The 16898-nt window shown below is 30.0% G+C and overlaps 3 protein-coding genes across 3 annotated transcripts in view; all 3 read left to right on the plus strand.

Moving 5' to 3' along the window:
* The first annotated feature begins 561 nt into the window (after positions 1 to 561).
* Positions 562 to 2662, plus strand: LOC141530330 (uncharacterized). The gene is made up of 6 exons (XM_074247372.1): positions 562 to 676; positions 747 to 940; positions 1662 to 1675; positions 1717 to 2002; positions 2196 to 2266; positions 2335 to 2662. The coding sequence occupies exons 1-6, from the start codon at positions 562 to 564 to the stop codon at positions 2660 to 2662; spliced, it is 1008 nt and encodes a 335-aa protein (XP_074103473.1).
* Positions 2663 to 6451: 3789 nt separating this feature from the next.
* The window catches only part of Nlg-5 (neuroligin 5), a 122539-nt gene continuing 112092 nt past the window's right edge, over positions 6452 to 16898 (plus strand). The window contains exon 1 of the mRNA XM_074248489.1: positions 6452 to 7508. The gene's annotated coding sequence lies outside the window, so the exon portion shown is untranslated. The remainder of the gene's footprint in view (positions 7509 to 16898) is intronic.
* LOC141530331 (uncharacterized) lies at positions 9925 to 11097 on the plus strand. The gene has a single exon (XM_074247373.1). The coding sequence runs from the start codon at positions 9925 to 9927 to the stop codon at positions 11095 to 11097; it is 1173 nt and encodes a 390-aa protein (XP_074103474.1).

Raw genomic sequence — 16898 nt, forward strand, 5'->3', positions numbered from 1 at the left:
ATTACCACACATTTTTAATATTTATTTATTGAGCTAAATTACAACATTTATATTGCAATATTACTAAAAAAATTTTGGATAAATTTTTAGTAAAATTACAACAAATGTTGAGTAATTTTCATCAATTTTTGGTAAATAGTTAGTAAATTTACTACAAATTTTCTGTAATATTCTTAAATATAGATGGAATGAATGCATAGTATAAGTATAATACTTCTAAATACTTCTAAATAAGTAGAATACTTCATTCTAAAATTACTAAACATCTTGGGTATCATTTGAGTAGTAAAATTACAATACGTGTTAGGAATTTTACTAAACTTTTTTTCAGTGAAAGTTTAGTAAATTTCAACAAATATGTTGTAATTTTCTTATATTAAATTACACTAAATAGTATAGTAAATTTACAAAACTGAGTTTTAAAATTACTAAATCGTGGTGCGTAATTACTTCCAACACATTTTTTGTAAAAATACAATAGAAATTTTTAACAGTGTAGTTAATAATTCCTTATTCATTTGGCTAACGTTTACTTCAATAGAGAATCTGATACCTACCAAGATGGATGAATTTATCATGATAAATAGATTGCAGAGTTATATAAAATCATTTGATGAAGAATCACCGGGAGATTTAACCGACCTTTACAGATGCGACCCACCAAATTACGATAACAGTAAATATAAAATATAACTTTTAACTTAGCCGAAATATTAATTGATAAATGAGTTATTTTTTTTACTTAGGCATTGAAGCAAAATATTACGAGTTGACTAGAATGATACAAGTTTCAATAGTAAAAGAGGAAGATCTCGATATCCATAAATCTTGCAGACACAATTGTGATACAGAAACTATTCAAAATTCTATGAATTTAACGATGTGTCAAGGATATCAAAGGTGTCAATATGTTGGCAAAAGTTTCGAGATATGTGAAATGGTAATTACTTTATATTAATTATAATTATTACAAAAAAATTTTATTACTTGGATAGAATAAAATTATAGCAACAACGTAATTATTTATAATTTAGCCGGACAATGATCAATCGGGACGAAAATATCAGTGGTTCAAAAATAGCGAAGGATGAGTCTACGGTGACAATAGTACTGAATGTAAAACGCCTGTTAAAACAGTTAAAACAGTGTCCAGTATTCTGTCATCAAACTTTTTTTCGTGTGATTATTGCCTGTGTACCTGCGTAAAAAAAAAATTGTCGAGAGACGATGATGTACTATTTGTCAGTTTTCGAGAACAGCTTACTGATATCGAGAAAAATATGTTAGTATACTAATATCTATATTGAAGAAAAAAAAAAAAAAAACTACTTCATTCAAGAGGAATTTTCTTAACCCAAAAAATTATTTCAGAAAAAATCGGCAGTCTTGATTCGAAATTATTATCTTAAAAACTGTTTTCTTGGAATAAGACAAATTTGATTGAAGTTATATAATTATCTTCGATCGGTACAATTAAATTCTTCATCAAAAAACACAAGAGAAAAAAATTCTTGAGTGAAATTCTCTTCATCCATAAGTTTTTCGTTCTTGATAATTTACGAGTGAATTTCTTGAATGAAGAAAACTGATTTTTTCGAAGAAAATATTTTTCTTGAATTAAATAGGATTTTTTTTTAGTCTAATAGTCTTTTTGCCTGTAGTCAATAAATTTTAGGTAATTGAGCTAATTTAAAAATTTTTTTTTTTTTTGTACAGGATTGTCGTAGGTGTGAGGTTCATGAAAAAAAACAACATGATCCACGTGCAAATAAAAGAAGCTAAATTGAAACCTTTAGGATTAACAGAACAATCAGAATGGAAAGAACTGGAAAATTTTCACTACAATGAAACCATTGGTAGTTTCTTCGTCAAAAATGATAATGGTACTCAAACTTTTCTCAAAGAAAACGTTGACTACGGGTTCCCAGATCAGATAAGATTAGAAGACGTACGTGCACCAAGTGGTTTCGTGATCACGGGTGTCGCATTTCAGTTTTTCCAAGTAACTTCGTCACAAGAATCCTATAGTAGTTCGCTACAGCTGCGGATTCGTGTTACTCCTTTTGATTCCCTGTTTAAAATTTCGATAAGATCCCATCAAAAGCGACAAAAGCCACTTAGAAACCCATAAATTTGATTGATTTCTACGTGGATTTTGTCCCTTTTGATGGGATCTTATTGGAGTTTTTCAACAGGGTTATTTTGAGGGCAGATTAATTAAAGATAATCAAACAAAATGGATAAGTACAGACTGCGATGTATGGAGGTAAGTTCTATCTACCAATTATGTTCGGTTGATTAACTCGCGACTCAATTCAGCAATGTTATTTTTAGATATGATTATGAATTGGACCTGAGGTATCCAGATTTATCGACTAAATCGTCAAAGAACAATATCTACTGGACAGATGGCGATTTCGTAAAGTTTCAAACTTCGGATTTGATAAAAGACGCTGGACAATCAACAGTACCGTTTTTTGACGCTCAAGATGTTGATGGTGATCCTGAATTTCCTTTGGGGGGAATTGGAGTTTTGCATCGTGGTCATGATGGCTATAGCGGATTTTTAATTTTTCGAATTTTTAAAACTAGGTTGTCGAATGTTTTTAAAAGCGATTTGTACGATTCATATCCCTCTTCAAATGTTTTTGTGGATAAATGATTAATTATTAATATTGAAATTGCTTTTTGAAAATTTACAAAATTACCACATTTCTACGGCTGTGATTTGCTGAAATTTAAAAATATTTTCAAAAAATAACCCTTAAGATACGGTTTTTAACGTAATTTATATCAGTTATGATAATTTTACTTTGTGAAAATTAATTTTTATTTTAAGTTTGTTGAAAATCATTCAAAAACAATTATTTTGTAATTTTTAATATCAGTTTTTTTTTTTAAAGCGTTTTTTTTTCCAGATTTTTAAACTAGATTTTTTTTCAACTTTTTTATCCTGGTAATCCTCAATAGAACACTTGATTAAAGTTATTAAATTTTTGTATTGTCATCGGTCCTTGATGCGTGTTTGAATTTTCTAATTATTCAAACGTTTTGAAGTCGGTAGATATGACATTAAAAGATTATATTTTTTTTCCATTCCACCAAATTCATACTTCACATAATTTTTTTTCCGAATCATTCAAGACCGATGTGTCACCTCGGAAGCTTTCTTATATCGAAAGAGAAAGGATGAAGAGAAGCATCAAAAAGTGTCTGTCTAGATAGTGTTCTTGAGAAAAATTCATTTCTCTCTTTCACTTTCCCAAGTACACTGAACACTGAGAATAGGAAGATAAAGAGAGTAAAGAGAAAAACAAAGACCAGACAGGAGCTTGGAAAAATCCGATTGAATTATTCAAGCTATGTCGAAGAGTGCTCGACTTAGATGTCAAGATTATTTCAAACAATGTCCATTGTTAAATTCGTTATTTTTGGCTTTACGTTATTCTATCATTTTTGTACTTTTGAATCTTGTCAAACTGTTAAATATTTCATTTACATAAATCGATCGATCGGTAATAACAACAATAAATAGCAATCAAAATTCAACAGATATATATCCTCTAAAGGCATCCCCGAATGTACTCGATATAACGTCTATATTGATTTCAATACTTACTCTTATATTATCTATATTCTATATACATGTATGTACCAAACCAATTTCTATCTTCGCAACATCGAGCTATTTCCTCTCAGCAAATTCGATGTGCTTAACTTTCATTTCCATACTATTTATATTTATGTTATGTCGCTTGAAGTGAATATTGATTAATTTTAACTTTCTATGAATAAAAAACGATTTATGTGCCGTAGAAAATTTTTTTAATCGGATGTGAATCTATAAAAAGTTGTTATGAATTGATTTTATTCATTTATTGGTTATTAAATCGAATTTTATTTTATTCAATGAAGTACAACTGATTACTTAAAGTACAAGAATTGCTTGTAAAGTTTTGAATACATTTTAAGTACCATTATTAATGGTACATTAAGAAGTATAAAATTGATCCAAACATTATTCACAAACTTTACTAACCATTTATAAATGAGCCAATTATAACTTGGATGTTGGTAAATAAATATTCAATTATTCATTCATATAATTGACTCTTTATAACAAAATTTGTATTATCAGAGTAATTTAAGCAGTAAAAAAATATTATAACTTTCATACTTTCTTTACGACGCGATTAAATTAGTTGAACATAAAGTTCTTTTCGTAGAAAAAGTAGTATTGAAACAAAAGAGCGATAAAAAAATGTTGTATTCGTGTTTTTAGACTTTCCAAGGGAAGAGTTGGAACTAAAGTCTGAAATCTACATTGAAAGAGTTATTAAATCATTTAACATTTTCTTACGTTATTATAACATCAATAAATGGTTGGATAAATCCACAGTAAAATAAATTTTTAGCAAAAATTCACATGTGAGTTTTTCTTTCTGAGTAAATTAAATTAAAATTCAAACAATGAAAACCAAACTAACTGGTAAAAAATAATTGAGTGGAACAATCATTTAAATTCAAAATGAAATAATTAAATTATGGAGGTACATTGAGATCCGTTTCTACTCAAATATCAACAAAGAACGAGTTAATCGTAGCAACGTGAAAAAGAAAACTATAATTGACAAAAGAGTAAAAAGTGCCTTATATTGCTTCTGTTTCTACACTAGCCAACGCACTTGAGTTCTTAATTAATTGTTCGTTCTTTCAGCTAAGTAAATTATTCTTCCACCTCAATGTAATTGAAGAATCAGTTGTTCAATCTCACATCAGTCTATACTTGTTCTCCATGAGGACTATTTATTATCGACACTTAGTAGCTTTTGTTGAAGAAGTATTCAAAGTCCCGTATATTGGCGTGTAATATACTATTAAAAAGGCCATTCAGCATCCGAAATCGAAATTTACTTCATTTTATTTCATTTCTATGGACAACACGACTGCAAGAGTGAAATTTCTTAAAAATGATCTTAAGATGGATATTTTTTAATTTAGAAAAACATGTAGACATGTAAATTGAAGCTTAATTTCTTATCTTTTAGATACATTTCACATAAATCAAATATCTTGACGCCTTCAAAAGTTATTTGAAGGAGAAGTAGTGAGAGTCTGAAAATTTCAAAATTTTTAAATGTCAATTTTTTGTTTCTTACCAGTAGTTTTATAATTTATCCAGAAAAAAATTGTATTTTTAATTTATTTTGGAATAAAAAAACTAAATAGTATATAAACGAATAAATTACTGGATCTACTCGTTGATTAAATAAATTACATATTCCGTGTAATTAGTCACTGTCAAGTATCATATGTATGATTCTTTTCCCCTATTTCCACATTCAGCATACTAAATCTTTCATCAGCTTAGTATTCTTTGCTGACAAAATAAAAAAAAAAAAAAAACTTAGGATCCATCTCTTCTATCTTTATTCTCGTAGACACTTTCGTATTTTTATAGTCATAAATATCACTCTGCTCTGCTTATGATTGATTATAATCGAGTTGTAAATAATAAATGAATTGTCATTCAAATAACAGAAACATTATTTTATTATAAAATAATCAATATTTTCTTCATTTCATATCTCATACTTTATTTAAAATTTTTAGATTGAAAAGAAGAATAAAATAAACTGATTGTGTCGAAAAAACGACGAATTTTAAGAAATGAAAAGTATTAAAATGAGATTTATTTCATTCTGGACTTTACTATCCCGTAATTAAATTTAACGAAACGAATGTAAATACTATAAATATGAGCTTGAGATTTTCAGCTAATCTGTTGGATTGTTTTAATTTAATACAATATAAATTGCCGCATTATTATTTACAGTTGACATGATAAAAATTTACTTTTGCATTTATGAATAATAGCGGTTTAAAAGCATTTATTCAAATGAAAGTGACTACTAATGACGATTCCTTGAAAAAAATAGTTCATTATTTAATAACCAGTTAAAAATTTCCTGATATGACCTTACATAGCCTAATCTGGTTGTGTATAAGTATATCACCTATATGATTGAAAATAAATGAATAATTTATTACATTTTTTTTTCTCCGTAGGAAAGTAAAAAACATGATTTTTATAACATGACTCAACACCTTAAACTTAAATCTCTTGCAAGAAAACGATTCAGCAATTATGCGCTCTCTGTCGGAGATTTTCCATATGACGACACAACAACTATATATAGATTTATGAAGCTATGTCGGCCATATCAGAAAATGTTTTCATAGGAACAATAATATTAGCAATTTTTTGGTATTAAAATGATATTAATAATTTATATTTTTAGTTTTTATTGACTTTCCAGTTTAATACCAGTCTAATATAGACTGGTATTATAAAACCAGTCTTTAGAAAAAATAAATATCAAAAAGATTTTTAGTTAATTTTTAATAAAATGTTTAATAGAAGAAATTCAAATAAAAATATACACCAGGTAATAAAACTTTTTCATTCTGAAATTGAAGAGTTTATTGAGTTAGATAAAAATTTATCAACCATGCATATCACATAGAGCATGACTGTGAAGAGTTGAATGATCAAAGCCCTTTGAATTACTCCTAAATTGACATTTACGGGTAGTGGCAATCACAGTAATCAGACCCAGTGTACAGTTATCCTTCTTCCTTCTTGCAAACGTTTGTATAACTTGTGTGATGTAGGTCGGTTCGTGCTTGCAATTATTGAAGCTTACTTATATTCCTTAATTGATATCACCTTAAATTGATCCGTTCCATAAAAAATTATTTTCAAATTTCCTCATATTTTTTATAGATTTGTCAATTATTACAGAAATAATCGTCATCTAACAATTTTTAAAAATAGTTAGAAATTGTAATAGTTTTTGCAGTGAGACAAAAATTTTAAAAAATCATAAATAAACAGTTAATGCACGAATGTTTTTTTATATTGATATATATCTTTAAAAGAAGGGAGTGACAGTGATCGAACTTCAGTATCAAAAAAATATTTTCAATATGCTGTACTGAACGGACGTAAATTGGATTATCTTACTATCTAATAGACATTTATTTCTCAACTTTTATTCTTTTTCAACTAAACTCACTAAGTGCATCGTGACGTGATTAATGTAGTTCTTATTATCTGATAACGATTTAAAAGTATTTCAAGAAAAGTTCAAGATTCTGCAATCCGAGGAAACTTTATAAAATACACCACAAAGAAAAAAAACTTAAACTTAACTAATAATTAATAAACGTACAGGCAAGATTACTTGTCTTTCAATTTTAAAATAAAAAAATAATAATAATTAATAAATACCCATAGTAATAATAAATGTACAAGATTAGTTGATTTTCAATATTAATACTGAAACGAAAATAGTGAAAGCTTAAAGCATTAATTAGTTTTGAAATTAAATTCGTTGAAATTCATAAGCAACTCATTTATGTATACATTTGTATGGTCGGTTAAACTCGTATATAGATTCAATGGACTCATCTGGCGTACGTCGAAACTTAGAGAGTATATATAGGTATGTACAAGCACCCTATTTTCCCAGAGGTAACCCCACATTGTCACTTTATATTTTGCTCTACTAGCTAAAGAGAAATCCAATTTTAAAGTTTTACGCGCTCAACTTATTGAACTTTAAAGTTTGCTGATCAACTTAAACAGAGCTGACGGCTTTTTTTGCGGATTCCAATAAAAAAATTACATAAGATTAAAAATCATTTCGATTGATATGTTTAATATATCGATACAAGCTAAATTCCCGAGCGACTAGTGTCACGTAAGTACTGCTATCACGTATATTTTCTCGCTCTTAATTTAGAACAATTTTTCTGCCTTAATTGCCCTCGGGCTTTTTTGTTGCAAATTTTGTTGCATGCTCTATACTGCAGCCTACTCAGGTTGCTAAAAGTCTTCATATTTGGTTCAGAGTGGATGAAATTATTTATTATCTAAAATTTAAGATTTGAAGAATGAGGTTAGAGTGAATTGATTGACGTGAAATTAGATTTTGCAACGTGGAGTTACTATAGACGCAAATCGTGTTCTATCTTCCTCATTGATCTAGACGGTGTCTTGCACTGCAGATAGGTGGAGCCTGCTGACGCTATTATGATAATATCTCTATTTTACCAGGAAACCTAAATTATCATCACTTTCAAATTAGATAATACGGATCCATTGTTGATTGTTGTTTTTTATAAAATTTGTTATGAAATGTGCTAGGTGTAAGAGAGTTGCTCAAATATATCTAACGTGTAGTACTTGTAAAAGTTCTTATCACCACAGCTGCCTAAAGAAAGTCCTAAAAAATAAAAAGCCAGGTCATTGTTGTGAAAAATCTTTAAATCAATCTTCAGTGCTACCAGAACCGTTAGTTTAAAAGTCGAGTATAAGCAAGCCTTTATCCCTCCCATTACGCCGTCGGTCTTCACTATCAGAATACAAGTCAATAAACTCATCACCAATGACACCCCCAATAATCGAAATGGGCGAAGATTCTGTATTTGCATCCAAGTGGTGTTATTCCGCAAGCAACTACTTCAGCTACCACTAATGTTGAATTTACAATATCCACTTCATCTAGCACTTTAACCAGCAATACTGTAAACAAGCCAGATTGGTCCAATCTCAATATGGATGATAAGATGAACCTATTGCTAGATATGTCATACAGAAACAGCCTCAGCATCCAGCAAGTCTCCACAAACTTGGAAAGTCATAGTGAACAAATAAAAAATCTTGTCATGAATCTAAATTTAAATACTACCAAAGTAAAGGAACTAAGCACTGATGTCTCTAGTATTAAAGAGTCGCTAACCAAAGTAATCAGTACTCAGAAATCATCAGTAACAGAGATCCAGAAATTGACAGACGAAATATCTACAAACTCTAAATTGAGTGCAGATAATGCGGCCCAAATTGCCGTCTTGCAATCTGCACTTGATTCTATTGGAACTGATCACAGTTTACCTCTTGTATCTAGAAATTCGCATACCTCTGAGCTTCTAATATCAGGAATTCCAGATCAGGTCATCACAAACTCTTCATCAGCTGAAATTGTTCATCAAATCTTTGAAAAATTGACTATTTCCAATCTTGAAAATGATATTCTAAGTATCAGGACATTGCATAGAATAAGAAAGCCCAGTGGATCGGTTTTAAGTCAAGTTTCACATTCATTCATCTTACAAATGAAGTCTACGTAAGTACGAGATCACATTGTTGAAGTAAAGCGCCGTTCAAACAAATTATTTGCTAAAAATATCTTTAACATACAAACAGAAAATCAAATATTCATAAACGAGTTTCTACATGCTGATACGTTTAAACTGCTAAACCTTGCAAAGGCTAAAGTTAGAGCTGTAAAATACAAATATGCTTGGGTCCACAAGAGTACAATTTACGTCAAAAAGAATGATGACTCTGAAAAAATTCAAATAAGATCAGAGTATGATCTAGACAAACTCGAATAGCCACTAACGGAACAGCACAGCTCTCCTATTACCACTCTTAGACTTCTCACCTTAAATATAAATAGTTATCTAGCTCACTCCGCAAAATTCGAACTCTTGGTTGCAGAAATAAAACCTCATATTATCACAGTGGCTGAGACTTGGCTAAATCCTGACATTTCCATCTCACTAAAAAATTATACTATCATTCGTCGAGATCGAGGACTTGTAGACGACTCCGGTCGTTACGTCAGAGGAGGCGGTGCAGCATGTTTCATTCTAAATTCATTAAAATCCAAAGTACTCTATATTTCTGAAGTTAATCTACTCAACAATCCAGAATTTATACTGCTTGACATTACCTTACCTTTAAAGACGCATGTATTTGTATCTTCTATTTACAGACGGCCACAAGGTGATCTACTAAACAACTTCTTCGTTGAATTCGGAAAATTCTATCCACATTTCAAAAATATTGTGATTATGGGTGATCTAAATTGCAACTTGTTAAAGTCGGACAGAGCATCAGTTCATCTTAAATCATTCATCACAGAGTCTTCTCTTTTCAATGTGCCTTTTGATTCAACTTACCACACATCTGTAACCGATTCATGGTTAGATGTGATTATCATAGATGGTCAGGAGAAGCTGGGAAATTTTTCAAAATCATTGTCACCGTTTATAGGAGGTCATGATTATCTCCAATGTGACTATAATCTGAAGACAGTAGAAAATGCTAATAAATCTGTTAGTTTTCGAGATTTCAGACACTGTGATCATCAAGCCTTAGCTGAAATGCTGAGGACCAAATTAATTCAGCCAAATTCAAGTAGTGTGATGTCAGATCCAAATGAACTTGTAGCCTACTTTTCAGATTCAGTTATTGATACATTGGATTTTTTTGCTCCAATAAATAAAAGGACCTTGAAACGTAAAGCAAGTCCATGGATAACTTATGAACTAAAAACCGATTTCCATACTCGCGATGCTCTATATAAACGAGCTCGCAGAACTGGAAATTCACACCTACTTACTCTTTATAAAATAAAAAGAAAAGAATTAAAAACTAAATTGAACAATGCGCGTGACAAATATCTCAGAAATGTCTTAGAAGATGAATCTCAAGGAACAAACATCTGGACCAAGTTGAAACGGCTGGGCATTATTAAAGATAAGAAATCATCTCCATTAGATCATTTTGATGCTGATGAATTAAATTTGTTTTATTCAAATACCTTAACTAAGCATCCTTTATGTACTCGAGAGTTTATTGAAGATCTACACCTGCATCATGTAAAGAATGTAAATTGCAGTTTTAGTTGGTCAAACATAGATATTGTTGATGTTACTATAAGCCTCAAATCAACATTACAAAAATCAAAAGGTAAAAGTCCAGATGGTTTAGATTTGAGATGGCTAAGAGACCACATATCACAAATATCTCTCTTTCTTATGTCGATCTTTAATTGTTCATTGAACACATGCCTGTTTCCAGATACTTGGAAAACAGTCTTCATTGTTCCTTTAAATAAACCGACATCACCAAAGTCATTGTCAGATACTAGGCCCATAGCAAATCTACCTCATCTAGCTAAAGTGTTCGAGCGTATCGTTGCAAATCAGGTAGTCAGTTACCTCGAAAAAATGATTTACTAGACAAACACCAATCAGGTTTCCGCAAATATCACAGCACTCAAGCCTCACTACTAAAGTTAACTGATGATATACGTCTAGCTATTGACAGAGATGATCTAACTTTCCTCATATTATTCGATTTCACAAAGGCTTTCGACTACCTAAATCCTAAAATATTATTCATAGCAATGTTTGAGATGGGCTTTTCTACCGAAGCAATTCTTTGGTTTCATTCGTATCTCACGGGAAGATCTCAGTCAGTTGTGGATCTTGAAAATCATCCCTCTAGACAGATTGCCACAACATCAGGAGTACCACAAGGATCTATTCTGGGACCAATCTTATTCCTAATTGTTATAAATGGAGTATCAAAACGTTTAAAGCACTCGAAATATGGATTATTTGCAGATGACAAATTTGCCTATCTGCATTTTAAACTCTTTAAATTGAAAGAAGCCTCTTTTCATATACAGTCTGATGCCCAGGCTGTTGCTGATTGGGCTCGTGAAACTGGTCTTGAAATAAACTATACGAAGACCAAAGTTATGATCCTAGGAAGCAAACGTAAACTAAAATTATTAGAAAACTGTGAGCTTCCACAAGTCATCGTTGATGGACACATTATCCCCTACGTCTCTACAACTAAATATCTTGGTCTTCATTTATCGAATGATCTCTCATGGGATACTCATGTGGCTCAGCTTTCGCGTAAGGTTCATGCTACGATTAACAGTTTAAAGCACAGGAAAAACATTTTGTCTTCACCTATACGCAAGATGCTAGTTACTGCCACTGTTTTACCAGTCATTGACTATTGCTCCATTGTCTTACTGGATTCTTCAAAAAGGCTTGATAACAAACTGCAGCGTCTAATGAATACCTCTATTAGATTCATATACAATATCAAACGTGATGAACACATCACACCATATCGGCATTCATTAAAATGGTTGCATATAAAATCACGAAGAATGTACTACTTGACTTGTTATTTCTATAAGTTACTTGACTCAGGACAGCCGAAATACTTAAGGGAGATGTTCATCGAAGAAGACCCAAGCATTAGACGATCTGATAGAATAGCTGAAAGGCAAAATAGGGTCACCTTCAAGACACCAAATTACGTCACATCCAGCTATGAAAACTCCTTTATTATTTCAACTATCCGTCTGTGGAAGGATCTACCAACTGAAGTTGTAAATTCTCAGAGTCTAGAAATCTTTAAAAACAAAATGTTTAATTATTTGCTAGAATCTGAACTGAAAGATCATTAAGTTCTCATCATTTTTTAAAAATTTCTCTCAAGCTGTGATGGTTATGACAAATTAAATTTCAAACGTATCAGGCTGTTTATGTATGTCGTCACATTAATCAAATTGCTGTGTCTCAAATTATATACTAAACTTTATTTGCTCATTAAAAATTTTCAAAAATTAAATAGTTCTTATGTGATACTATGTTACTATGTTATTATGTTATATAAAAAATTTTTTGTATACATCTTGCCATTTGGCATTTGCCTTGGCATATTTTTCTCAAATAAATAAATAAAAAAAATAAATTCCCGAGCGACGTGAAATTCTTCACTCGAAGCACACCATAGAATGCTTTTTTCCATTTAACTATGAATGTGAAGAGAAGACAATAAATATACGAATGCGAGCAAGCTTGATATATCAATCAATCCTTTGTGAAATTTGCGGTATTTGACAATTAAAAATCAAGAATTTTTTAAATTGAAATTTTTTATTTTCAATACAATGCTTTCCTATTATTGAAATATAAATTTTAGTCTTTTCAGCATCATATTGAGGTGTGCAAAATAAAAAACAGAAGATGTTTTGATTTTCAAGAGAGAAAAAAAAATTTTTATAAAAAGAAAAAATAATGAAAAATTGTAAAAATAAAGTTGAACTTTCGTATATAACTTCCATATTTTAGCTATGGAATGCTCTTGACTGTATGAGTTACTGTCGAGTCTCAAGAGATACATACAACGTTTTTTTCAAGTCGTTTTGAGTTTGAAGCTACGACAAGATATGTAGTTTGAATGAAAGTTTCGTTTTAATGTTACAAGACTGACACTAGCAGATAAAGTTTTAGGGGTGAATCTTTGAGATAGACGAGCATAAGGGTCGAAAAAAGTACATATTCTTTAGTTGAAAGTGATAACTTGTACTTTTTGTTGTTTTTTAGCAAAAATAAACTTTTTAAAATAACAAGTTACCCTTATTTTTTTGTTTTTTATAACTTACCACTAAGTACTGAGCACATTGCTACAAGAAATGTTTACGGTGTAAAAAATTGCATTTTAACTACATGATATTTAATTTTTTCACATATTTTATGACAACATTTATTTTTTCTTCCATGGACGTGAAAAAATTTTCTGATATGGCCTAATATAAAAACCGGGCCTATTAAATCCTATATGGGTATATCAGAATATATCAAGCTTGATATGTTTTGATATGACTTTATATTTCCATATCAGGTCTAATATGGTCATATTTACCTATGTATAATTATTTTGACCATAAGTAAAGTCTAAAATATCCGTCAGAGGACGCATGATCACTAAACCATTTCCTTGCAAGAGATTTAACACGAAGGAGTATACGATTATGAATCTCTAAAATTGAATAAATATATGATTTTACAGGTTGGAAGAAAAAAGGTCTAGTGATACAAGAAAAGAGATAGAAGAAAGTTTTTAAAAGTACTTTTTTTTGTGTAAATTCTTCAGAAGTGAAAAGAAAGAAGAAAAATAAGTATATAGAAAAAAAAAGGGGGTGAGAAGACGAAAGAAAGAATCAGAAGGATAATTCAAATAATGGTTCGTTCGCAAGCCGGAAGTCAGAGGCGATGCGGTAAAGATTGCAAGCCACAGAAAGAGAGAAAGTTATAACCGCAAGCACTCTAATTTAGAGAGCCAACTATACAAGAGCAGACGCTTTCTCTCTTGTCTGTACTATTAAGATTGTCGCGGCAAAATTTTATAAGGTTCAAGTGTGAAAGCACTTGCCAAAAATATTTTTATTATTTCTATTTTTCTTCTTATTCTTACTCTTTCCTTTTACTTTTTTACTTTCAATGACCATATGATTTTTCTTTTCCGGAAACCTATTAGTTCAAGCGATTGACTTCAAATATCATTTTAGAAGTTTTCAAATAAACGAATTATATCTTAGTGTGAAAAATTCTCGTTATTTATTATATGGTTGGTTATGTCCGTTAAATTATTTTCATCACCTACTCGAATTAAAGAAATTGATATAAATTTGTAGAATAATTTTAAAAAATTGGCATGAGAATTTGAACATATTAGAAATCGGACGATACACTTAGATAAATTTGTAAGTACACAAACGATAGGGCTAGAAGCTCTTTAATATATGTATGTGATGTTAAAAGTATAAAGTTACAAAGAATTCCAATGGCGTCTTACATCTTTGTATAATAATCAGAATATAGTGGAGATATAAGTAAAATACAAAAGAAAAATTTTGAAAACTAAGAGATCCTGATCATTATTTATGTAATAGCATTTTGTAAAAAAAAAAATTTACTTTCATTTCAGCCGTTGAATAGTAATTTTTTTTATGTTATTTGCCACAATACTATTGCAAAGTGGAACTTTCTACCAAAAAAACTTTAGTACTACGCTTCATATTTATTTTATTATTAGTTTATTATGAATTATGCATTATTTGGTAATAATCTCTATTAAACTTCTGGAAGCTTCTCCTCACAGCCTTCACTTCGACTAATAGAAGAAAAAGTCATGAAATTTAATTCGCTATATTTTTCTCATCCTTTTTAATAAGAAAATTAAAACTTTTTTATGACAAATTCATTAAGATGTTACATTTGTTATAAAATATACAATTACCAATCAATTTAATGAGAACAATTTTTTTGCTGAGACATGAGACTACAATTAACTGTAGATCAACAATTGATGAATTTTTTTATGTAATAGGTAAAAAAATTGATTGACAAATTTCATAAAATTTTACGTAATAAGGATTAACGAATTATCGAATTAATATTATTATTAACTGTATTTTTATTATAATAAAATGATGATATTATTCAGCGACATAATTTTATTGTTCAATAAATAATTTTCGAACTATTAGTAATCTCTAATTCCGAATAACAATACCACTGCATATGCGTGATAAGTCATTGGTGTCTACAATCTAGTAAATTGTGTTAGTACTCTGACAAATCAATCGTCAAATTTCAGACCAATATTCAAATTCGTTGGGTGTTGACAAACGGATTTACATATTCGGTTCCACACTAGGGATCGATCGATTAACTCAACTATTTGAAGGCGCAAACGGGGAAGGGCAGTCATGGAGGTCAATCCATAGAACTGAGGGTGTTGCAAATTGCTTCATACCTCTGCTCCATTAATATATATATATATATATATATATATATATATATATATATATATATATATATATATATATATATATATATATATACAGCATATAACGTATACAACAATATTTCACTCTATTATCGTTTTACTATTTTATTATTCATGTTAGTTCAAATAGGTACAGATCATAAATGTTAAGTAAATATGTCGTGAAATTTATATTCTAAAGCAACATCGATAATTAATCAGTAAATTTTAACTCTGTATTACAATTTACCATACCCGTAAGCATAATATTGCGATATTGCTGTGCATTTATACAAGAAGTTTTGCCACTGAGTGGAAAACTGGATGTTAATGTTATTCGATGCTATCGATAAAGAAGTAATGATGAAATAATTATTTAATCGTTCCTCAAATATTAAATATAGGTGAGGAAATTTTCTGATACGGTCAAATTTTTATATCTGGGCTGAATTTATCATGCATGGCGAGATAACTAGGCTATATAGAAATTCTTGTAGATTTTTAGTTTTTCATTTTTTCTAAAAATATTTTCATTAATTACTATATTTTGAATTTAATAATTGATTAAACTAAAAGTCAATCTTAACTAAGTTTTTTACGGCAGTAAAGGAAATGATTTTAATATTATTACAACACGTCAACATTAACTCTTTTTTAAAGAGACTAGAATTCAAATTTGCGCGCGCAAGCGCGCGCCTTACTATAGCGTTTGCATATATTTTCATGCTCATGATATATTCGACCAATCACGTTACGAATAGTTTGATGCCACATACATTTCATCTCAATTTTATTATGGGACAGTTCAGTGATGATGCGCTCTCTGTCGAAGAATTCCAACACTACTTTAGTCATCAGATTGTATCACTTTCAAATTGAATCTACTTGTACTATGAATTTATTTTATATTTTACCAAAATTTTTTATGCGATTTAGATCATTTATTGATTGGACATAGGTATACATGATAGACATGTAAGCATACAATGTCATTTGTAATCTGTAACCTACCCTTTAAACGTCACTCAAGCCACCTGTTGTCGAATAAATCTTGAACCGTTCAATCATGTTAAACTTCACTTACTTTCCTCAAACTCACAATCGATGCACAACAGTAAATGTCTTCCGTTCTTGTAAAGCATCCAATTATAGAGAATGAGCATTTAGCGTATAAAATGACAAGGTCAGCAGCAGCGAACATTTAACGGCATGTAAAATACTTGTTACTAATAATCGCTCTATAAATTACATTTTCCACCAAGGATGTATTATCTCAAGCATGACTAATATTTATTTAAACAGCTCGCCGAAATCCCTTGAGTTTTAGCAAGATGCAAGTTGAATTTACAGCTTTACGAGTTACATTAAGGATTTTACTATAAATTTCTTAAAAGACGTT

This window comes from Cotesia typhae, unplaced genomic scaffold, assembly GCF_013202065.1.
Source record: "Cotesia typhae breed Kobodo isofemale line unplaced genomic scaffold, CoteBio_Ctyphae contig_5, whole genome shotgun sequence".
Taxonomy (NCBI): domain Eukaryota; kingdom Metazoa; phylum Arthropoda; class Insecta; order Hymenoptera; family Braconidae; genus Cotesia; species Cotesia typhae.

Coding starts and splice junctions, on each gene's coding strand:
- LOC141530330 (XM_074247372.1), top strand. CDS start 562: ATGGATGAATTTATCATGATAAATAGATTGCAGAGTTATATAAAATCA. Junction 2,003..2,195: donor TCGCATTTCAGTTTTTCCAA/GTAACTTCGTCA, acceptor GTTTTTCAACAG/GGTTATTTTGAGGGCAGATT. Junction 2,267..2,334: donor ACAGACTGCGATGTATGGAG/GTAAGTTCTATC, acceptor TGTTATTTTTAG/ATATGATTATGAATTGGACC.
- LOC141530331 (XM_074247373.1), top strand. CDS start 9,925: ATGGGTGATCTAAATTGCAACTTGTTAAAGTCGGACAGAGCATCAGTT.